Source organism: Oncorhynchus mykiss, chromosome 24 (genome assembly GCF_057628025.1).
Source record: "Oncorhynchus mykiss isolate SJ-2025 chromosome 24, ASM5762802v1, whole genome shotgun sequence".
Taxonomy (NCBI): Eukaryota; Metazoa; Chordata; class Actinopteri; order Salmoniformes; family Salmonidae; genus Oncorhynchus; species Oncorhynchus mykiss.
The window spans coordinates 36,340,348-36,365,048 of NC_143045.1; the positions used below are offsets into that span (position 1 = coordinate 36,340,348).

General features: G+C 42.1%; 1 protein-coding gene across 3 annotated transcripts; it reads left to right on the forward strand.

Moving 5' to 3' along the window:
- The first annotated feature begins 520 nt into the window (after positions 1-520).
- On the forward strand, positions 521-23,367 carry LOC110503211 (cholinesterase). 3 transcript variants are annotated; one of them, XM_036961742.2, is made up of 10 exons: positions 521-637; positions 4,279-4,604; positions 11,137-11,395; positions 11,499-11,631; positions 11,723-12,061; positions 12,176-12,486; positions 14,039-14,248; positions 14,892-15,049; positions 17,104-17,147; positions 22,691-22,865. In XM_036961742.2, exons 2-9 carry the CDS (start codon positions 4,295-4,297, stop codon positions 17,109-17,111), a joined length of 1,728 nt encoding a protein of 575 aa, XP_036817637.1. In that variant the 5' UTR covers positions 521-637; positions 4,279-4,294; the 3' UTR covers positions 17,112-17,147; positions 22,691-22,865. The 3 variants fall into 3 exon arrangements, with proteins under 3 accessions (XP_036817637.1, XP_021437255.3, XP_036817636.2); XM_021581580.3 differs by lacking the exon at positions 17,104-17,147 and having other exon boundaries at positions 22,691-23,367; XM_036961741.2 differs by lacking the exons at positions 521-637; positions 17,104-17,147 and adding an exon at positions 3,191-3,318 and having other exon boundaries at positions 22,691-23,367.
- Positions 23,368-24,701: the final 1,334 nt, after the last annotated feature.

Genomic DNA, 24,701 nt, shown 5'->3' on the forward strand with positions numbered 1-24,701 from the left:
ACAGACTTTTCTGAGTAGACTAAAATAACAGACACACAACACACAACAAGGAGAGGAAGGTCATGTTTTCCGGGACGTTCTTCCACAGAGTCTTCATACACACCACTGCATCTTGGCAGCCCCTACACACACACACACACGTGCGCGCGCGCACACACGCACACGCACACAAACAAACTCTTACTAACGTTGATAGCACGTAGCAAGCGAACCATTAATATAGGTGAATTAATAACAGATTAATTAATAAATAGTTGATGAGCAAAAATAAGTTTGCTGTGCATTTGGCCATTGAAAGACATGTCACATTTAACCTCACCGACTTATGACAATCAAAATTTCAAGTTGTTGCTTTTAATATGCAAAAAAATAATAATAATAACAAAAACCAACAATTTCTTTATTTTAAAATATTTTAAGAAACTCAATTTGTTATTCTGTTTCCTGAAAAAAAACGAGATAACAAAAATCCAGTCATTTTTCGTTTTTGAAAAACCCCAGGAAAAACGAAAGACGGACCATTTTCACTTTTCTGACGTTACTGTTTTACATTGGAAAACCATTGGCCACGATATACACCACTACCGCCTCAAATATCTCTCAGCAGGATCACTGAAGAGAGAAGAAATCAGAGAGGGTGAGTGCTGGTTTGTGCCGTGTAGCCTTCATTGTGTTGTTTTTAAGTAACCTATGCTGTGTGTCTCTTGTACTGTTCAATTGGCCAAGTGTCCCTTTCAATCCACAAGTCCTCTGTCCTGCTACAGAACCTTGCTGCATAGGAATGAATGTTTTGTCAACTTGCCAGATGAGAAGGTGCTTCTTATGAATAAGATGTATGCATGCAGCACACAGATGCTTTTAATTGTGTTAATATGCTTCAAGTGAAGTATTATTATAAGAGGCATGGAAGAGTGAAGTTTATAGGGAAGGAGACCAACAAACGGTGTGTTTTTTTATTGTGACACAAGGAATGGCTTGACAGGGAGCTTTTGTTTGCTTTAAATCCGATCCCCATCCCTCTCAAACACCCCAAGGACCTCTTGTTCATTTTTAAAATAGTTAAAAGAGGGACTGACCAAACACTTTCTCAACAACAGAATTCTTACCACCGTTTTCTGCCTGTTGTTGTAACCTCTTGTGAGGTTGTCTTCCGTTCAACCAGTGGAGGTGTCAGTGGGGCACAGCAGCACGAGGGAGAATCTCCGCCCACCATTTCTTCTGTTGTATCTTTCTCCTCAAACCACAGCACAGATAGGTTCTTCAAATGTCATTATTCACTGTAACAATGTGGCAGAATACCCCTGGGGTGTGTCTGACATTTAGCTAGCTAGCTTGTTACATAGACTGTTTGTGTGTGTGTGTGTGTGTGTGTGTGTGTGTGTGTGTGTGTGTGTGTGTGTGTGTTTGTGTGTGTGTGAGTGAAAATTATAATTTGGGAGTTTCTTATATTTGCCTGTGTGTAATGGAAGTGTTTATTGCACATTCCCACCGAGGCACCAGCAGGCCAATTAGGGTTAAGTGCTTTGCTCAAGGGCACTGCGACAGATTTTTCACCTTGTCGGCTCCGGTATTCAAACCAGTGACCTTTTGGTTACTGTCCCAACACTCTAACCTCAGAGCTATGTGTGTGTGCGTGTGTGTGTTCAGCCTATGTGAGCGTGCCTGTCTGCTTGCATATGTCTATTTCTCTGTGTGCTACTTGGTAATGGTGAAATTTGGTCTCATGCGTTAGCTATGATTGGCTGTTGTTGCAACCCATTCTTTCACCAGACACCGTCAGAAGTCTTTTGTCTTTCTTTAGACAAGGGAAAGTGGTTGAATACTAGTGTGTTTTTTCAGGTGGGTGTATGCGTGTGTGTTTGTGTGCGTGTGTGTGTGTACATGCGTGTGCGTGTGTGTGTGTGTGTGTGTGTGTGTGTTTGTGTGTGTGTGTGTGTGTGTGTGTGTGTGTGTGTGTGTGTGTGTGTGTGTGTGTGTGTGTGTGTGTGTGTGTGTAGGCCTGGCTCGCAGTCAGTGGTCCAATTCAGGAAAGGACCCTCCCCAAACTGTTGATACGAAGTTGGAAGCACAGAATTGTCTAGAATGTCATTTTATGCTGTAGAGTTAACATTTCCCTTCACTGGAACTAAAGATCCTAGCCCGGACCATGAAAAACTGTCCACAATCATTATTCCTCATCCACCAAACTTTACAGATGGCTCTATGCATTGGGGAAGGTAGCGTTCTCCTGGCATCCACCAAACACATATTTGTCCGTCTGACTGGCAGATGGTGAAGCATGATTCATCACTCCAGAGAACGCGTTTCCACTGCTCCAGAGTCCAATGGCGGTGAGCTTTACACCACTCCAGCCGACGCTTGACATTGCGCATGATGATCTCAGGCTTCTGTGCAGCTGCTCGGCCATGGAAACCCGTTTCAATTCGTGGCTGAGCCGTTGTTGCTCCTAGATGTTTCCACTTCACAATAAAAGCACCTAGAGTTGAAGCTCTAACTGGGCAGAAATTTGACAAACTGACTTGTTGGAAAGGTGGCATCCTATGGCGGTGTCACGTTGAAAGTCACTGGGCTTTTCAGTAAGGCCATTCTACTGCCAATGTTTGTCAACGGAGATTGCATATCTGTAAACTTGATTTTATACACGTGTCAGCAACTTGTGTGGCTGAAATAGCCAAACCCACTAATTTGAAGGGGTGTCCACATACTTTTGTGTATGTATAGTGTATTTCAACTGCACAGGTAAGCTATTTCCACAGATACAGCAGCCATCTAGGTTGTGTTTTATTTAAAGTCCATGAGGAGAGGTAGATGTGGTATAGATATCCTGCCTGCCAGTTCTATTCATTCAGCCTCTAAGGTCATGTTAGACTTCTGTAACAATCTGTCTGGTCAGTGTAGACCTGATTAATCCAGGATTTATCCACTATCACAACAAGCAATCACCCTCTCTAATTTTAGACATTAATATGTTTGGCCCTTTCAGCTGAGTAATCTGTGGCAAGAGAAGAGAAAGGCAAATGTGGTGGGTGTGTGTGCACGGCTGTCTAGTGTTGAATGAGTCAGAGGAACATATTTGATCGTCCCCCCCTCTCACTGTGCACGCCCTCACACACTCTTATCCTGATATCAGCTGAATTCATGGTGTCATTAATAGCTGTTGGCCTCCCTCACTCCCTCCCTCCTTCTCTCTCCACTCCCTCTGCCCTAGTTGTTCAGTGCTTGTTGAAGCCGTTGACTATCTTTGGAAAATCTTGAATGCTTCAACAATTTAATGGATATGCAACTATATCAATCATCTCCTGTTATTACTGAGTGACAGTGTGTGTTTGTGTGTTTGTGTGACTGTGTATATTTCTGTTGTGACTGTGTGTATTTCCGTTGTGACTGTGTATATTTCTGTTGTGACTGTGTGTATTTCCATTGTAACTGTGTGTATTTCCGTTGTGACTGTGTCTATTTCCGTTGTGACTGTGTATATTTCCATTGTGACTGTGTGTATTTCCGTTGTGACTGTGTGTATTTCCGTTGTGACTGTGTATATTTCCATTGTGACTGTGTATATTTCCATTGTGACTGTGTATATTTCCGTTGTGGCTGTGTATATTTCTGTTGTGACTGTGTGTATTTCCATTGTGACTGTGTATATTTCTGTTGTAACTGTGTATATTTCTGTTGTGACTGTGTGTATTTCCATTGTGACTGTGTATATTTCTGTTGTGACTGTGTGTATTTCCGTTGTGACTGTGTATATTTCCATTGTGACTGTGTATATTTCCATTGTGACTGTGTATATTTCCATTGTGACTGTGTATATTTCCGTTGTGGCTGTGTATATTTCTGTTGTGACTGTGTGTATTTCCATTGTGACTGTGTATATTTCTGTTGTAACTGTGTATATTTCTGTTGTGACTGTGTGTATTTCCATTGTGACTGTGTATATTTCTGTTGTGACTGTGTGTATTTCCGTTGTGACTGTGTATATTTCCATTGTGACTGTGTGTATTTCCATTGTGACTGTGTGTATTTCCGTTGTGACTGTGTATATTTCTGTTGTGACTGTGTATATTTCTGTTGTGACTGTGTATATTTCCATTGTGACTGTGTATATTTCCATTGTGACTGTGTATATTTCTGTTGTGACTGTGTATATTTCCGTTGTGACTGTGTATATTTCCATTGTGACTGTGTGTATTTCCGTTGTGACTGTGTATATTTCCATTGTGACTGTGTATATTTCTGTTGACCTCCACATCCTTCTGTCTGTTTTCACCTCTCCAGACCTGAACGTGTTACCATGGTGACCACTCACACACACATCACCCTCTCACTCCTGCTGTTCCACATTCTTCCGGCCACAACGACTCAGGTTGATGACCTTATCGATGACGTCATTGTCGCCACGAACCGTGGCAGAGTCCGGGGCACTCGGCTTCCCGTGCCAGGTGGTGGATATGTCAGGGCATTCCTGGGAATTCCCTATGGGAACCCCCCCGTTGGGGAACTGCGTTTTCGCCCTCCTCAGCCTGCAGATGGGTGGACAGGGGTACTACACGCCACACGCTACCCCAACTCCTGCCTCCAACCCCAGGATACATTATTTCCTGGTAGGGATTTGATATCAAAATGATTACCATTGGACCTTATGCCGATTTAAGATAACTAGAGTAACTTGTTTACATTACTATTGCATAATCTGGCTACGGCCATAATCAGTTTAAAATAAAATTATTACTATGCATGTTGTCGTGGATATTATCAAATAAGGATCTGAGTCAAAGTCAAACCAAGATAATTTTTTTCTGAGCTCAGAGTGAATAACAGGACGTTATAATAAGGCACTGTTTCACAAGGTTAGTCACATACTATGTGGACACATACAATTAAAAAGTACCATTATACTTCTCCCTTGTTTTTAAATCCATGAACAATTTTTTAATACATTTTAAATGTAGCAAGTTCTAAAGGCATAATATCCCGTAGTCCACCAATTCCTCCTTGTGTCATCGGTTGTGAGACAGAGTTTAAAACCTCCAACCCCTCGCAAATCATATACAGTTCTAACTTGCCAGTTTATGCTAATGATTAGATACAATAATTTAAAGAAGGGATTCTTCTCCCAGAGCTGAAGGGTGAGGGGTTGGAGCCCATCTGGCCGCTGGGTAAAGGTCAGACATCACTGTCTTTAGCAGAAAACTGTAGCTCAGCTAATCCTTCACAACTTGCATTCTGGCCATGGGTCATGGCAACATTTAACATTACATTTGGTCTTGGATTCGTTACCAGTTTTAAACACATATTGCAGCAACATTTTAGCATGAGAACAAGAAACAGAGTCAGTACAGTGACTAAAACAGTGGCTAGACACAGTTGCATGATCCACCCTCCAAACGAGGAGACTATGGACAGTCAGGCAGTTTGTCCCACACATCCTTTACCTATAATACACCAGGTGGCCACAAGAAAACCCACAGTAGGGATAGGGAGATTACTACTATTATCAGGACGTGAAAAACATCACAGAGTTTGAGGGCTTTAAAATGTCATGTCGTCTGGTCTCTTTTGGGGATAGATGATAAAGGGCAGGAATGACATCACACTTAGGGTGTGATTCACTCCCAGTGTGACCCCATACATGAAACTCCCTTGTTTACCCCTTGAGGAGCAAACCCACAGACCCAACATGACCTTTCACCAACTGTTGCTTTAGCCACCAAGTTGGCTCTACTCAGAAATACATTTGGCTGTTGTTGGGATGAGGGGGGGGGGGGGGGTCCTTCAATGCCCTCCTCTGCTGCTTCTAACTTCTGGGCCTATACTCCACGTCTGCATAGGTTCCTTAGGCTCGGGACCTTCTTCTACGATGACCATCTACTTCTGGGCCACTACTCCGGGCCGGCGTCGGTCCCTTTGAATCAAGACCTTGTCACGGAAATTCAAACCGTAAAGAGAAGAGACACTATAGATTCTTCAAACAACAACTTTATTATAAGATTTGCAAAAATGGAGCGGCTAACAATCGCTGGAGTCCAACGAAGAGGTTTGGCTCTCAGTTTTCATGAAAAACTACAACCTCTTTTTTTTACGTGGCAGTTAGCAGATGTGTGGAAACAGGGGTGGAACATAGTGCAAAATGTGATCTGTTCTTTCCTGCAAGTTTCCACACAGCTAAGTTCCTGCAGATTGTGGGAACAGGATGTCACATGCTGCAGTTGCACCCAAACGGCACCGATCTGTACGCCAAGACTTATGACTAAGTCACACAAGACAGGTTTGTATCAGTAAAAAAAAGACGAACAAATAACAAGACAATTCTCTAATGTGTAGTTTTCCCCGAAACCTTTTTCCATCACTAGGCTCTCTTGCCCAGGCTAAGTCCTTCTCATTTCATCATCATCGGTTTGTGGAATGTGTTCTTCTGGCATCTGACCAATAGAGAAGCTGAGAGTCATTGCTGCTAAGACACACAGACACAGACAGACAGAAAAGAAAACGGTGCAACGCAGTCCCGGGGCCATCTTCCCCGTCTGGGGTTGGAACTCTCCTACAGTGGGACCCGTGGATTCAGGTGTCTCTCTCTGCTACTTTCACCACAACCGAGGTGGTCAGCAAAACCAGCAAAACCTGGTATGATCCTCTCCAATCCTTCCAGCTCTTCCTTCTGTAGTCTTTTCCACCACAAAGTCTCCAGGGTGCAGACAATTTGCACATAACACATTCCATCTAACCCATAATACATTAATTACTTCAGCTAAGCCACTTAAATAGTTATAAACATACTAAAACGTGTTCAATTCAATCAGTCTGATTCCAACAGTCCCTCATCTAGAATATATACGGTTGAAGTCCGAAGTTTACATACACATAGGTTGGATTCATTAAAACTCGTTTTTCAACCCCTCCACAAATTTCTTGTTAACAAACTATAGTTTGGCAAGTAGGTTAGGACATCTACTTTGTGCATGACACAAGGAATTTTTCCAACAATTGTTTACAGACAGACTATTTTACTTATAATTCACCGCATCACAATTCCAGTGGGTCAGAAATGTACATACACAATGTTGACTGTGCCTTTAAACAGCTTGGAAAATTCAACAAATGATGCCATGGCTTTGGATGCTTCTGATAGGTTCATTGACATAATTTGTGTCAAATGGAAGTGTACCTGTGGATGTATTTCAAGGACTACCTTCAAAGTCAGTGCCTCGTTGCTTGACATCATGGGGAAATCATTCGAAATCAGCCAAAACCTCAGAATAAAAATGTAGACTTCCACAAGTCTGGTTCATCCTTGGGGGCAATTTCCAAACACGAAAAGTGCAAATCAATCGCAGAACAACAGCAAAGGATCTTGTGAAGATTCTGGAAGAAAACAGGTACAAAATTATCTATATCGACAGTAAAACGCATCCTATGTCGACATAACCTGAAAACCTCCAAAATAAAGCCAGACTAAGGTTTGCAACTGTACGTGGGGACAAAGATCGTACTTTTTGGAGAAACGTCCTCTGGTCTGTAGAAACAAAAATAGAACTGCTTGGCCATAATGACCATCGTTGTGTTTGGAGGAAAAAGGGGGAGGCTTGCAAGCCGAGGAACACCATCCCAACCGTGAAGCACGAGGGTGGCAGCATCATGTTGTGGGGATGTTTTGCTGCAGGAGGGACTGATGCACTTCACAAAATAGATGGCATCATTAGGACGGAAAATTATGTGGATATATTGAAGCAACATCTCAAGACATCAGTCAGGAAGTTAAAGCTTGGTCGCAAATAGGACTTCCAAATGGACATTGACCTCAAGCATACTTCCAGAGTTGTGGCAATATGGCTTAAACAATTGAAAGGCAATGCTACCAAATACTAATTGAGTGTATGTAAACTTCTGACCCACTAGGAATGTGATGAAAGAAATAAAGGCTGAAATAAATCATTATTCTGACATTTCACATCCTTCAAATAAAGTGGTGATACTAACTGACCAAATGACAGGGATTTTTTACTGGAATTAAATCTCAGGAATTGAGTTTAAATGTTTTTGGATAAAGTGTATTTAATCTTCCGACTTCAACTGTATATACATTTACAATATATATTTTTTTTACTTTTATTTAACTAGGCAAGTCAGTCAATGACTGCCTACTCCGGCCAAACCCTCCCCTAACTTGGACGACGCTGGGCCAATTGTGCTCCGCCCTATGGGACTCCCGATCACGACTAGTTGTGATACAGCCCGGGACCAAACCAGGGTCTGTAGTGACACACCTTAAACTGCTGTGCCACTTGGGAGCCCTCACATGATCACCTACATGTTTCACACGACCTAGAAACCCTATTGACTTTCACAGGGAAAATAGAGTACACAGTTTCACACCAATATTGATAAGAATGGTAATGAGATTGGGCAAGGACCACAAAGCTCCTACTCTCAACATCCCAATAATGGATAGCCCAAGCTACAATCCAGTGGGATTTCTGATCACCTCCCTATCGGAATACACAAAAAGATAAGGTTTCCCTGGGAGGAACCCTACCTAGACTCACTGGATTTGAACAAATATTGAATTTGTTTCAGAAGCCACCTGCAGGATGAGCAGTGTACCCTCCCCTCACGTTGTGGTCTACTCACAGTTTAGGGTCAGCTCTCTGTCTCTCCTTCTCGACTTTCCGGGTCATAATTTGACCTGTTGATAAATTATCCAACCCAAATTTAGAATGACAGTCCTTAGTGCTTCACGTTGGTTCTATCACAACAATATAAGCCCCTCAACTTAGCACACACCGATACTGGCAGAGTGTGCATTTATATTGATATACAGTATATTCATCTTATATTTCTAGCATTACATTTTCTCATCACGGCCACCATTTGTGCTAATGACAGATTGGTACTCAACGCACTCTTAGTCTAAATTACTGTAAACCTCACCGGGTTCATGCCCCCACAATCAACCTGATACACCAAATAAACAATTTTAGACAAGCCTAAATAAATGAAGGGTACAGTTTGTCACTCCCTCACGGTGCTCATTCTTCTCCCTCACGGTACTCATTCTTCTCCCTCACGGTACTCATTCTTCTCCCTCACAGTACTCATTCTTCTCCCTCACAGTACTCATTCTTCTCCCTCACAGTACTCATTCTTCTCCCTCACGGTACTCATTCTTCATTCACTTTTTCTTCTTCAGACAGCTTTACAGTTCGCCTTCCCAATGGCATCAATGTTCAAAGTGGATGGCCCTTCATAATGTCCCATTTTCCCAAGCACACGAATCTCTCACCTGAGCCGCCTTTGTCCTTTACGGTCCCATTATGTCTTGTCCATCCTCCTACCAGTACACCAGCAGCATGAGAGAAGTTTGTGAGAGATCTCTCTCCATGCTCACTCCACAACGACTCATGTCGCACTCCTGAGAGAAAAGGCTTTTGAGAAAAGGCAGTTGATAGCTTCAACTTGATGATGTGTACAGGTTGCTGGTTCGGACTCAGGTCTCACAGTAGAAGTGGTGAAACACAGGGCCATAGTGAAAATAATTTTTATCCATTACTTCAGGCGGTCAGAGGGGGTGAAGTTCACACTGTTCCCAGCTGAATTATCCCTTCCATGCATCTAGATACCATCTGTGGACACCTTCGCCATAACCTTGAGAGAGGACAGAACAGAATAACGTTTAGTGTAGGGCATTTCTGATTCAAGAAACACAGACAAATTATAATACAGATTTCTAAGACAAATGTCAAAAAGAATAACAACACACCATTTAAACCATTTTTGCAAATGTGCTTATACTCCCTTATCATATTGGCGACCTCACCGCAGAGTTAACGGGTCAGGGAGTTACAGGGCGAATCTTTGGGAGAAATACCAAACATCCAGCAGACAGATTTGGTATTGAGATTTGTTTTTGAAGCAAGACAAAAACAAAGAAAATTAAACAAAACAATGAAAACAAAACAAAATAACAACAGCAATACACATCCATCACTCTAGGCGGGTAAAACTTCAATCCATCATGTCAACCATTACCAACATATCTTTTTCCTTTTTACAGGCAGGCATGTGAGGAAAATCAATTAGAATTTTTACCAACGGGCCCCAGGGGACTGGTAAATGAAGTAACTGTCAACTATTACCAACATACATTTTTTTTCAGTTTTTACAGTGAGGAAAATCTATTTGCATATTTACCAAAGTGCCCTAGGGGACTAGTAATTCCCCCTTTGGACACTACTCACATCATGATTAATGCATCCCCCCAAAAAACATGTTAAATAAAAATAACAAATAAAAATAGAATTACGACCTTTGATAACTCCAGTTTAACCAATCTACATTGGATATTCACTGTTTGCTTCACGCACATTTTATTGGTTAATCATCTTATAATTTACATCCTAAGAGATAGCAATCCACAGGATCCACTATTTTTCCTGTCAAAAGGGTTAGTCATTCACCCTTATTCTCTCATACATGTTCAACACCCCACTGTTCACTATTCAACTTTCACTTCTCTATTTTCACTACCCGTAGCTCTCAGGCTATATAGACATTTATCTTATGCCTATTTTCACTACCCATAGCTCTCAGGCTACATAGACATTTATCGAATGCCTACAAACAGTACTGTCAACGGGGCTCTCACTAGCCCTGCCATGTCCACTCTCTGGGATTTAGGATCCTTGTCACTACTTTTACTTTCACTACAAATTCATTTAAATTGACTTGCTGAAATTTATTGGGTTGTAAATTGACTTACTGAAATTCAGTGTGTTGTCGTGTTCAGATTTGTGAATGTGGTGTGTTCCCCCAGGCAGTCATCAGTGTAGGTCTGGTCAGGGTGGGTCCATGTCATCTTTGGTTGGACAGGTGTCTCCTTCGCATACCTTCACTGATGCTCTCCCCATTCACAATCCCACATCCAAGTTCGTGACTCCATGTAAAATTGGCCACAGGCATCACACTATGTAGTAGAGTATGCTACTTCTAGGAATGCACAATTCCTCTTCACTTAGCGCAAAGTGATTTACCCACATCGACAATTAAAAATGTGCATTACAACGTAAACATACCCAATGTTGTTTTGTAATTAAGTCATTATTAACTACAAGTACTTGACTCTGACTTCCTTGCTCCCAGGGTTCCGTGGAGCTGAGATGTGGAACCCCAACACCAAGATGAGTGAAGACTGTCTCTACCTAAACATATGGACTCCTCCCCCTTTGTTTAAGACACACCCTAAACGTTCCAAGAGCTCCTCCCCTGGTTCCTCATTAGCTCCTGTCATGGTGTGGATATACGGAGGCGGGTTCACTACAGGCACCGCCTCCCTAGACCTGTATGACGGACAATTCCTTAGCCAATCAGAAGGCGTCGTGGTGGTGTCTATGAACTACAGGTTGATCTGGCACAATATAATTAAACTAAAGAACCTATTTGAGCTTCATGTTTTCATGTTTTAAAAATACACCGATAATAACGTTTGTTTTGATTGGACACAGGCTCGGTCCATTGGGTTTCCTGTCTCTTCCTGAGAGCGAGAGTGTCCGTGGTAACGCTGGAATGCTGGACCAGCGCTTGGCTCTGTACTGGGTAGCCAATAACATTGCTGCCTTCGGCGGAGACCCTTCAAAGGTTGCTCAGCTTTTTTCCTTTTCCTCTTTTTGCTGTTGTTATTCTTTGTTTTACCATGTTTAGTTATTCTCTGTTTTTATGTTGTTGTCAGGTGACGTTGTTTGGGGAAAGTGCTGGCTCTGCGTCTGTGGGTCTCCATCTCCTCTCCCCTGGCAGCCATGGTCTGTTCAACAGGGCAATACTACAGAGTGGTTCCCCTAACACTCCATGGGCTGTCATGACTCAACAGCAGGCCTGGAACAGGTCCCTGTCCCTGGGTAGGCTGCTGGGTTGTCCCCTGGCACCTCTGGCTGTCCTGGAGCAGTGTCTACAGAGAGCCCATCCAGAGGATATCATCAAGCAGCAGTACAACGTCCTCTCTCTCCCCACAATCCTAGCATTACCATTCACCCCCTCTGTCGACCAAAACTTCCTACCAGACATGCCAGAGGTGTGTATGAATTTATGGTTGCTTGTTTTGGGCCCAAAGGCACTGAAAAAACAAGCAGTTGAATCCCGTATATATTTCCATAATGTCATAATGTCTCTTTATCTCGTCCTTTAGGTTCTGCTCCGGACGGGACACTTCCTGAAGACAGAGGTGCTGATTGGTTTGAACCAAGATGAGGGGACCTACTTCCTGGTTTACGGGGCGCCAGGATATGACATCACTAGCCAGAGCCTGATCAGCAGGGAGAACTTCCTGAAAGGGGTGGACCTAGTGTTGCCGGGATTCAGTGATGTCACGAGGGAGACAGCCATCTTCCAGTACACTGATTGGACGGATGAGAATAGTGGGATGAAGAATCGTGATTTGCTTGGGCGAATGTTGGGAGACCACGATTTTAACTGCCCTGTGCTGGAGTTTGCCCAGAGGTAAGGAAAACATATTATAGAGTTCCACAGAGCTCTAATGCAGGGATGTTCATTCCTGTTCCTTGAGAGCTACCCACTTGTAGGTTTTAAATCCAATCCCAGTTGTAACTAACCTGCTTCAGTTCATCAACCAGGTAATTATTAGAATCAAGTGCATTAGATTAGGGTTCGCTTGAAACGTACAGGATGTTAACTTCTTTGCGCGCCCATCCCGTTAGCGGGATCATTTTCGTCAACATCCGCTGAATTGCAGAGCGCCAAATTCAAATTATATTACTAAAAATATTTATTTTTCATGCAATATAACAAAACACAGCTTAGTTTGTTGTTAATCCACCCGACATGTCAGATTTCAAAAAAGCTTTACAGCAAAAGCTATCCAAGCGTTTATGTTAGGACATCTCTCTCAGCAGACAAAACATTACAAACAGCTAGCAGCAAAGTAGATTGGTCACGAAAGTCAGAAAAGCAATATAATGAATTGCTTACCTTTAATGATCTTCGGATGTTTGCACTCACGAGACTCGCAGTTACATAATAAATGTTATTTTTGTTCCATAAAGATTATTTTATATCCAACATACCTCCCAATTGTTCAGTTTTTGATTTGTTAAAAAAGTTTGAAATATCCAATAAATGTCGTTCCACTTCATGATTGTGTCCCACTTGTTGTTGATTCTTCACAAAAAAATACAGTTTTATACCTTTATGTTTGAAGCCTGAAATGTGGCAAAAGGTCGCAAAGTTCAAGGGGGCCGAATACTTTCGCAAGGCACTGTATGTCCAAAACCTCCGTTTTGTTGGTGCGTTTTGTTCAGTAATCCATTGGAACAAAGCGCAGTCACAGCAGGCAGATGAAAAATCTAAAAAGTACCATGACATGTCAAACGATGTTTATAATCAATCTTCAGGTTGTTTTTGTCATAAATAATCGATCATATTTCAACCGGACAATAGCTTCGTCAATAGAAAAGGAAAAACAAGAACGGTGCACTCCCGGTCACGCGCAGGAGTCAGGTCTGGAAATTTTCCCTGTCCTTTCCTCTCTGGGAAAGTAATGTTTCTCCCTCATTTTTCAGAATAAAAGCCTGAAACAATGCCTAAAGACTGGCCACATGTAGTGGAAGCCATTGGGATCATGAAGTGCATCATAAGTTGTTGTATGGTGAATAGGCGTTCAATGGAAAACAACCATTTCAAAATAATAGCACTTCCTTGATGGATTTTCCTCAGGTGCCTCAGGTGCCATATACGTTCCGTTATACACACAGACATTATTTTAACAGTGTTTTAAACGTTAGAGTGTTTTCTATCCACATCTACCAATTATATGCATATCTTAGCTTGTAGACCTGAGTAGCAGGCAGTTTACTTTGGGCACGCTTTCATCCAAATTCCGAATGCTGCCCCCTATCCCAAAAAAGGTGAACGCTCTAGGAACATGGTTGGAGAGCCCAGCTCTAATGTTTGCACAAATACTTACATGCAATGTTGAGATATCTAGGTAGTATCTGGCCCCTTCTGCTCCAATCATTACCATACCTGCCCCCAGGTACACAGAACATGGGGGTAAGGCCCGCCTCTTCCTGTTTGATCACCACTCCTCCACCAATCCCTGGCCAGCATGGATGGGCGTGATGCATGGCTATGAGATTGAGTTTTTCTTTGGAATGCCGCTGAACAGAACCCTGGGATACCTGGAGGAGGAAGTGGTCATGAGCAGGAGGATGATGAAGTACTGGGCCAACATGGCTAGGACCGGGTGAGATTTATTTTACCTTTATTTAACTAGGCAAGTCAGTTAATTAAGAACAAATTGTTATTTACAATGACAGTCTAGGAACAGTAGGTTAACTGCATTGTTCAGGGGCAGAACATCGTATTTTTACCTTGTCAGCTTAGGGATTCGATCTTGCAACCTTCCGGTTACTTTTCCAACGCTCTAACCACTATGCTACCTGCTTCCCCAATGAGAAAGACCTCATAAATGAGATAGACCTCAAATATGATGTAGACCTCATATATGAGATAGACCTCATATATGAGATAGACCTCATATATGAGATAGACCTCATATATGAGATAGACCTCATATATGAGATAGACCTCATATATGAGATAGACCTCATATATGAGATAGACCTCATATATGAGATAGACCTCATATAGACATGGCTAGGACCTGGTGAGAATTCATATAGATATTCTGTAGAGAATGCAGGGACCAGGTGAGAATTCATATAGATATTATATAGAGAATGCAGGGACCAGGTGAGACGTCAAAGCGATCATGCATGTAAGATCATATCATTATTTTAAGTCAAACAAGGTTTAAGTCTGTGTAAAATGACTCTCATGGTTTACTTACATACCTAATTGGTTTGTTGTTGTGTTTTCCCTGGCAGGAACCCAAGCATAGAGGAAGGTGATTGGCCACTTTTCACCGTGGACCAACAGGAATACATCACCCTAAACTCATCCCCTCCACACACACAAAAGAGGCTTGCCGCTCATCAATGCCAGTTCTGGAACAACTTCCTCCCCAAACTGCAGGACGTCACTGGTGAGAACACAAACAGGCACAAACTTGCGCAAGTGTGACGGCCGTGTGAGGCCGCACCTCAAAAATATTCTTTATTCTATTGCACATCAACCTTGCACATAGCGGTCCAAAGATTGAGTGATGCTGCATCAGGTCCCTCCAGGTGCCTCTGGTGCCCTAACTAGCCTGTGGAGGTGCACCATGGCTGGGTTGGCCCAGGCTCCAGCTCCCCCTCCTCTCCAAAAATGCTGGAGGCCTGAGTGCGAGTCGGTTCAGTCTCCATTTCAGAGAGCTCCAACTGTGGAGGGTGAATAACACTCTCTCTCCACTGCACTTCATGTATTAGACACACACATCGGGCTCACTATACAAACATAATCCGTGGCCTCCCCGGTTTGAAACTCATGACGTGGGTGTGCATGTGTATGAGGTGCAACCCATGAGGGAATTTTCAGGTCAAGATCATTTTGTTATTAAACTACTTAGTCAAAGATAACTCATCGGAATTGTTTTATTTAGGAAACCTTTTAGATTCACTTGCCTTATTTTATTGTGTAGGCTTTTTGAAAGACTACAGTATTGTGTAGATATGAGGTTGTTTTCTAAATGGAAGGCCTTTGGAGTGAGGCAGAGTTTTCTAAATGTGTGTGTGTGTGTGTGTGTGTGTGTGTGTGTGTGTGTGTGTGTGTGTGTGTGTGTGTGTTTTGTGGTTTGCCTCTGCACAGCACAAAGCTGACAAACACACAAATACACATTGAGATACAAAGATATGTATAGATCCATTCTACGAGGTTGAGGACTCCTGTCTGGTGTGTGTGTGTGTGTGTGTGTGTGTGTGTGTGTGTGTGTGTGTGTGTGTGTGTGTGTGTGTGTGTGTGAGTGGTTTGTCTCTGCACAGCACAAAGCTGACAAACACACAAACACACATTGAGATACAAAGATATGTATAGATCCATTCTACAAGGTTGAGGACTCCTGTCTGGTGTGTGTGTGTGTGTGTGTGTGGTTTGTCTCTGCACAGCACAAAGCTGACAAACACACAAACACACATTGAGATACAAAGATATGTATAGATCCATTCTACAAGGTTGAGGACTCCTGTCTGGTGTGTGTGTGTGTGTGTGTGTGTGTGTGTGTGTGTGTGTGTGTGTGTGTGTGTGTGTGTGTGTGTGTGTGTGTGTGTGGTTTGTCTCTGCACAGCACAAAGCTGACAAACACACAAACACACATTGAGATACAAAGATATGTATAGATCCATTCTACAAGGTTGAGGACTCCTGTCTGGTGTGTGTGTGTGTGTGTGTGTGTGTGTGTGTGTGTGTGTGTGTGTGTGTGTATTTGATTGGAGCAGGACATTGGAGACCCCGGCCTTTGTGATTTGGGAAAGCGTGATTGATTTTGACGCTGAGATCTAGTCTGATTCCTGTGCACAGATTCCACCATTTGTTTTGCTTCGTTGCACAGAATGGCACAAAAAACTTTTTCTCTGTCATAATTGGTTGCAGACACACACACACACACACACACACACACACACACACCCCCCCACACACACACACACACACACCTCCTGATGTTCAGAGGTGGTTGATGCCAAAACAATGTTGTTGCCATTGTCATTTGCAGTGTTATTTACGGTTGGCTTTGTCCAAAGTCTATTAGTTGTGAAGGTTGGCTTTGTCCTAAGTCTATTAGTTGTGAAGGTTGGCTTTGTCCTAAGTCTATTAGTTGTGAAGGTTGGCTTTGTCCTAAGTCTATTAGTTGGGGATGGGCATTGCATTCAAAAGATATAGCAAAGCATGAACAAAGTGGAACACAGTGAACAATGTGAATGATAAAGAACTTTGGAAATGACCGCATATTGGGAAAAGCAAGAAGCAAATATTTTTGCAAAGGTCAAAGGCAAAAACACAATTTTGGCATTAATACGTGTTTTATTGGAATAATGTGTATGGAGTCGATTCCCAATCATTAACTTCCCTCATTAGCTGTCCCTTTACTAATAAAAAAAACATTCTAACAACTCTCGCTCTCGCTTGCTCTCTCGGTCTCCCTCTCACTCTTTCTCTCTTTAGGATGCTAGGCGATGAGTGTTCTTTAGGTCTGGTAACGTGACATGGTAAGTGTTCTTTAACAAGATTCTAGTTGTTCTTTAATTAGAACCACTAGAATCACAGGGATCAGTCTTTTTCCATGGCAGTTGTAAAGGTTTTGACTTGAGGTTATTGTTTCTAGGTGTGACAGGTAGGTGGTGCCTACCAGAGTTAATATTGATTTCTCCTTTTGGTTTGTGAGGGAATGAGTCCTGTCTGGTCCGTCAAGTCTACACCAATACAAAGGACTCAAGTAAAAGTCAGGATGTACATACACTTTTCATAAACCCTTGAAACATTGGAAAAAACTTCAAAAGAAATGTGTTATTTTGCGTGGGTTGTATTAGCACCATAAATGATCGGGGAACTCAAGTGACCTAAGTCACGCAATGTTTGTCCGTTCATAAAAGTGTCATGTAAACCCAGTCTCAATCATACAATCAAAATATCAAAGTATTTTACCACACAGCCATGAATATTATCAAATATCAATACGTCTTCAACTAAAAATGACCACATAAATCATCACGGTACACATCACACTAAAACAAATGAAATACCGTATGCAAAAAAGTTGTTAGTCGGTCCGTCAGACAATCGAATCCGCCAACTGAGGAGAAAGGCCATGAAGAACCAGCGGAGACCAACTGAGATGTGCAGTCCAAAGGAAGCAATGAGTGGATCTGATCCTGGTTAAACTTGAGACAAGGCTACAAACCACACTTTTAAATACAACAAAACAAACGGAGTAAAGACACTTTGGAACTGAGGGTTGAACACATCCTTATTCACAACTCCACTTTTGCGCAGCTGATGCAGGCTATTTAATTGGGAATTAAAGGGGAAGCGCCCTATTGGAAGGAGAATCACTGAGACGGTTCAGACAAATTCAGGGCCGTCACACAGTACAGTCACAAGGATCAGTCTGTTTCCATGACAGTAGCATCACAAGGATCAGTCTGTTTCCATGGCAGTAGAATCACAGGGATCAATCTGTTTCCATGGCAGTAGAATCACAGGGATCAATCTGTTTCCATGGCAGTATAATCACAAAGATCAGTATGTTTCCATGGCAGTATAATCACAGGGATCAATCTGTTTCCATGGCAGTAGAATCACAGGGATCAATCTGTTTCCATGGCAGTATAATCACAAAGATCAGTATGTTTCCATGGCAGTATAATCACAAAGATCAGTCTGTTTCCATGGCAGTAGAATCACAGGGATCAATCTGTTTCCATGGCAGTATAATCACAGGGATCAGTCTGCTCACTGGCAGTAGAATCAAAAAGATCAGTCTGTTTCCATGTGTTAGGTTCTGAACGAAGAGAGTAAAACTCACGGACAACGATAAAAAGCTCAAACCAAGTTTATTTACCCTCTGGGTCATACAGCTGCAAAGACAAAGACATATTTACAAAAGTATATATGTGTATACCCTCCTACCAAGCGGAGTTGACCAGACTGTTGCCCTCATACATACGAGCCATGAGATATAAAAATAACATGTTTTGACAGAATGTTAACTTTCTGTACGTTCCATACACCTAGTTCCTATCCACCCTCCATTGACCCCAACATCTACAGTTGAAGTCGGAAGTTTACATACACTTAGGTTGGAGTCAATAAAACTCGTTTTTCAACCACTCCACACATTTCTTGTTAACAAACTATAGTTTTGGCAAGTCAGTTAGGACATCTACTTTGTTCATGACGCAATACATTTTTCCAACAATTGTTTACAGACAGATTATTTCACTTAAAATTCACTGTATCACTGTATCAAGGAAGCTTGTGGAAGGCTCCCTGAAACGTTTGACACATATTAAACAATTAAAAGGCAATGCAACCAAATACTAATTGAGTGTATGTAAACTCCTGTCCCACTGGGAATGTGATGAAAGAAATTAAAGCTTAAATAAATACAGTGCCTTGCGAAAGTATTCGGCCCCCTTGAACTTTGCGACCTTTTGCCACATTTCAGGCTTCAAACATAAAGATATAAAACTGTATCAACAACAAGTGGGACACAATCATGAAGTGGAACGACATTTATTGGATATTTCAAACTTTTTTCACAAATCAAAAACTGAAAAATTGGGCGTGCAAAATTTTTCAGACCCTTTACTTTCAGTGCAGCAAACTCTCTCCAGAAGTTCAGTGAGGATCTCTGAATGATCCAATGTTGACCTAAATGACTAATGATGATAAATACAATCCACCTGTGTGTAATCAAGTCTCCGTATAAATGCACCTGCACTGTGATAGTCTCAGAGGTCCGTTAAAAGCGCAGAGAGCATCATGAAGAACAAGGAACACACCAGGCAGGTCCGAGATACTGTTGTGCAGAAGTTTAAAGCCGGATTTGGATACAAAAAGATTTCCCAAGCTTTAAACATCCCAAGGAGCACTGTGCAAGCGATAATATTGAAATGGAAGGAGTATCAGACCACTGTAAATCTACCAAGACCTGGCCGTCCCTCTAAACTTTCAGCTCACACAAGGAGAAGACTGATCAGAGATGCAGCCAAGAGGCCCATGATCACTCTGGATGAACTGCAGAGATCTACAGCTGAGGTGGGAGACTCTGTCCATAGGACAACAATCAGTCATATATTGCACAAATCTGGCCTTTATGGAAGAGTGGCAAGAAGAAAGCCATTTCTTAAAGATATCCATAAAAAGTGTTGTTTAAAGTTTGCCACAAGCCACCTGGGAGACACACCAAACATGTGGAAGAAGGTGCTCTGGTCAGATGAAACCAAAATTGAACTTTTTGGCAACAATGCAAAATGTTATGTTTGGCGTAAAAGCAACACAGCTGAACACACCATCCCCACTGTCAAACATGGTGGTGGCAGCATCATGGTTTGGGCCTGCTTTTCTTCAGCAGGGACAGGGAAGATGGTTAAAATTGATGGGAAGATGGATGGAGCCAAATACAGGACCATTCTGGAAGAAAACCTGATGGAGTCTGCAAAAGGCCTGAGACTGGGACGGAGATTTGTCTTCCAACAAGACAATGATCCAAAACATAAAGCAAAATCTACAATGGAATGGTTCAAAAATAAACATATCCAGGTGTTAGAATGGCCAAGTCAAAGTCCAGACCTGAATCCAATCGAGAATCTGTGGAAAGAACTGAAAACTGCTGTTCACAAATGCTCTCCATCCAACCTCACTGAGCTCGAGCTGTTTTGCAAGGAGGAATGGGAAAAAATTTCAGTCTCTCGATGTGCAAAACTGATAGAGACATACCCCAAGCGATTTACAGCTGTAATCGCAGCAAAAGGTGGCGCTACAAAGTATTAACTTAAGGGGGCTGAATAATTTTGCACGCCCAATTTTTCAGTTTTTGATTTGTTAAAAAAGTTTTAAATATCCAATAAATGTCGTTCCACTTCATGATTGTGTCCCACTTGTTGTTGATTCTTCACAAAAAAATACAGTTTTATATCTTTATGTTTGAAGCCTGAAATGTGGCAAAAGGTCGCAAAGTTCAAGGGGGGCGAATACTTTCGCAAGGCACTGTAATTCTCTCTGCTATTATTCTGACGTTTCACATTCTTAAAATAAAGCGGTGATCCTAACTGACCTAAAACAAGGATTTTTTACTTGGATTAAATGTCAGGAATTGTGAAAAAAACTGGGTTCAATAAATTGATTTGGCTAAGGTGTATGTAAACTTCCAACTTCAAGTGTAGATTCCTTATATACGTGTAAAGCAATCCATAAGTTCTAGTATGGTAACGTGAATAAGTATATTTTAAACTAGAACCATAACAGTCCCTCCTTTTTTAATAGTAAATCCTGTTCAACATTATATACACTTTGAAATGACTTATACGTGAACAGGATAAACATGATTCATATTCTCTGTTGATGTGTATGTTTTGAACCGGTGAGACGTAAGGCCTCTGACCTATAATCACACTGTGCACACTATTATTCACCTTCTTTTCACTGATAACTGATAATTCATTGTGTCAGGAATTGTGAAAAAACTGATTTTTACTTGTGTATTTGACTAAGGTGTATGTAAACTTCCGACTTCAACTGTACAATGTATCTCTGTGGATAAGTCGGGGGTGTTTTCACCTGAGTCCAGGGCCTTTGGTACTCCTCCACACATTTCCTGGCCTTCTTTATCAGTAGGGAGTATACGTCCTTGCACCTTGCCTCAGTCTATTGTTTAATTATCCGGACTCATTCACAAAGAGCTATTTGAGAATAAGCGACCAATTCATACTCAAGTGAATATTATGATTCAAAACATAGAGAGAGACAAATATTATGATATAAAACAGTGAAGCTATAAAACACTGTTATAGGGCAATAGTTCACAATCTGTGGTAATAGCTCTATTATAGAGACAGACCCCCTATTTACTTTGCCTCCGGCCGTCAATACATTTTCACATAGCTCACTCCATCTAACCCATAACACGTTAATCACTACTGCTAGGCCACTTATATAGTTATAAACATAATAAAACATGATCAAATTAGTTCCTCCTTTTCTAACAGATCCTCATCTGGAGCTAATTCTACAACATAGAAAATAGTAAAAATAAAGAGAAACCGTTGAATGAGTAGTTGTGTCCAAACTTTTGACTGGTAATAAGGCAGTAGAATCACATGGGATCAGTCTGTTCTCAAGGCAGTAGAATCACATGGGATCAGTCTGTTCTCAAGGCAGTAGAATCACATGGGATCAGTCTGTTCTAATGCCAGTAGAATCACATGGGATCAGTCTGTTCTAATGCCAGTAGAATCACGTGGGTTCAGTCTGTTCTAATGCCAGTAGAATCACATGGGATCAGTCTGTTCTCAAGGCAGTAGAATCACATGGGATCAGTCTGTTCTCAAGGCAGTAGAATCACATGGGATCCGTCTGTTCTAATGGCAGTAGAATCACATGGGATCAGTCTGTTCTAATGCCAGTAGAATCACTTGGGATCAGTCTGTTCTCAAGGCAGTAGAATCACATGGGATCAGTCTGTTCTCATGGCAGTAGAATCACATGGGACCAGTCTGTTCTAATGGCAGTAGAATCACATGGGATCAGTCTGGTCTAATGGCAGTAGAATCACATGGGATCAGTCTGTTCTAATGCCAGTAGAATCACATGGGATCAGTCTGTTCTCAAGGCAGTATAATCACATGGGATCAGCTATAGCTAAAGTATAGAGGGATCGTAGGAGTAGATATCTGAAGGGAAGTTTGATTTTGAGGATGAGCTGAATGTCAAGTTTCATTTCTCACTCGGATTCTGAGATTTTCAGTTATGCTGAGTTGGAAAGTGTTTGAATGTTGGAAACACTTAACTTTACAGCCCCTTCTCAGGCAATCTAAATCATGCTCACCTCTCTGTCTCTCTCTCTATTGCTCTTCCCTCCTTCTACCTCTGTCTCTCTCTCCTTCGCCCTTCCCTCCTTCTCCCTCTGTCTCTCTCTCCTTCACCCTTCCCTCCTTCTCCCTGTGTCTCTCTCTCCTTCGCCCTTCCTTCCTTCTCTCTCTGTCTCTCTCTCGTTCGCCCTTCCCTCCTTCTCCCTCTGTCTCTCTGTCAGTGAGCGTAGATGAGTTAGAACAGCAGTGGAGGAATCACTTCCATCGTTGGATGTCGTACATGTTGGAGTGGAAGAATTACTACTCTGACCACAGCCTGAGCAGCCCAGAGGGTCAGAAGCAGCAGGACTGTGACCAGAGGCCCTTGGAGCCCTACACCTTTGACTGAACCAAAAACCTGAACGCACGCACGCACTCACACACACACACACACACACACACACACACACACACACACACACACACACACACACACACACACACATACACACACACGCACACACGCACACACAGACTCGGTGTAAGATGGCTGCCGGCTCCCACCTCAGACTGTGTGTAGAGGGTGAAGATAGGAAGACGAGATCGTTGGCATTACCCGTGTCATCAGTGTGCCCTCATTTATGAAAACTTTTGTCATTTTCCAAAGAGAGAGTACATTGTCTGTGATGGAAGTCATGCCTTTTGGATCCTTGCATAGAGAGAGAAAGACTATAAATGAGTTGTCTGGGTGATACAGAAGGAGAGTTTTTACGTATGTTTGTGTGATGGCACATGAGCAGTGTAGGTGATGGGCCTCTTATTGGCTTGGTTTTGCTTTCTTCTTTAGTTTGATTGCCTCTGAGGTGTAAAACTTGTGTATAATTAACTTTAAATAAAGTTTGAATTGATTTGATCTGTTTAACGTTCCCTCTGTGTCCCATTTATTAAGTTTAATTATTTTGGCATCGTTTCACATCATGTCTGTTTCTTAAGGGTTTCGGGATTTCCTAGAACTTTCACTGTTTTTAATGTGATTGTGTCTTTTTATCTCTCAAATCACTGTCATATTTAGACTTTTATACGTAAGTCTGACACTTTAACATTTAACATGTTTTATTGTGACACATACACACATATATACAAACACACACACATATATACACACACACACACACACACACATCTACACACACACACACACATATATACACACACACACACATATATACACACACACACACACACGTTAGAGCTGCCTTCTCTGCAAGGTCTTTTATCTCAATGGCATTTCCTGGTTTAAATAAAGGTGAAAAAGTAACAGGAATAAGAAGTGACAGCCAACCTCACAACTACTGGTCGTTTGTCTGAGGTGGCTGTGAGGTGAGGTTTGATTTAGCACTGTGGAGGCTGAACGACTGCTCTGGAAGGCAGGGACAGTCTCTTTAGGGTCCGACACTAGACTGAGGTTTAAATAATGAAAGGAATCTAAATGATATATACAATAGAGAAAGAGAGGTAGAAAGGACCAGACACGAGGAGGAAGGAGAGAAGTGCAGACAGGGAGGACTTGATGTGGGAGAAAGAGCGAGTTGTCCACAGGGACCTGGGTTATTTCTCCTAGTGATTTCCGCTGTGCCTAGAGGTTCCTGCCCTAGAAAACCACTGCGTTGTCTCTAATTAGACAGCTAATTGCAATCCAAAGCTGGCATAGATTTAGACCAATAGTTTACCTCTCCTCTTTTTCTCTCCACTTCATCTCTTTTGTTACTGGGTTACACCCGAGTATTGACCACTGAGTGTTATCATAGACAGTAACAGACAGGCAGACTGGGTTACAGCCGAGTATTGACCACAGAGTCTTATCATAGACAGTTACAGACAGGCAGACTGGGTTACAGCCAGGTACTGACCAGAGTCTTATCATAGACAGTAACAGACAGCCAGACTGGGTTACAGCCGAGTATTGACCACAGAGTCTTATCATAGACAGTTACAGACAGGCAGACTGGGTTACAGCCGGGTATTGACCAGGGTCTTATCATAGACAGTAACAGACAGGAAGACTGGGTTACACCCGGGTATTGACCACAGAGTCTTATCATAGACAGTAACAGACAGGCAGACTGGGTTACAGCCGAGTATTGACCACAGAGTCTTATCATAGACAGTTACAGACAGGCAGACTGGGTTACAGCCAGGTACTGACCAGAGTCTTATCATAGACAGTAACAGACAGCCAGACTGGGTTACAGC

Coding starts and splice junctions, on each gene's coding strand:
- LOC110503211 (XM_021581580.3), top strand. CDS start 4,295: ATGGTGACCACTCACACACACATCACCCTCTCACTCCTGCTGTTCCAC. Junction 12,487..14,038: donor GTGCTGGAGTTTGCCCAGAG/GTAAGGAAAACA, acceptor ACCTGCCCCCAG/GTACACAGAACATGGGGGTA. Junction 14,249..14,891: donor GCCAACATGGCTAGGACCGG/GTGAGATTTATT, acceptor TTTCCCTGGCAG/GAACCCAAGCATAGAGGAAG.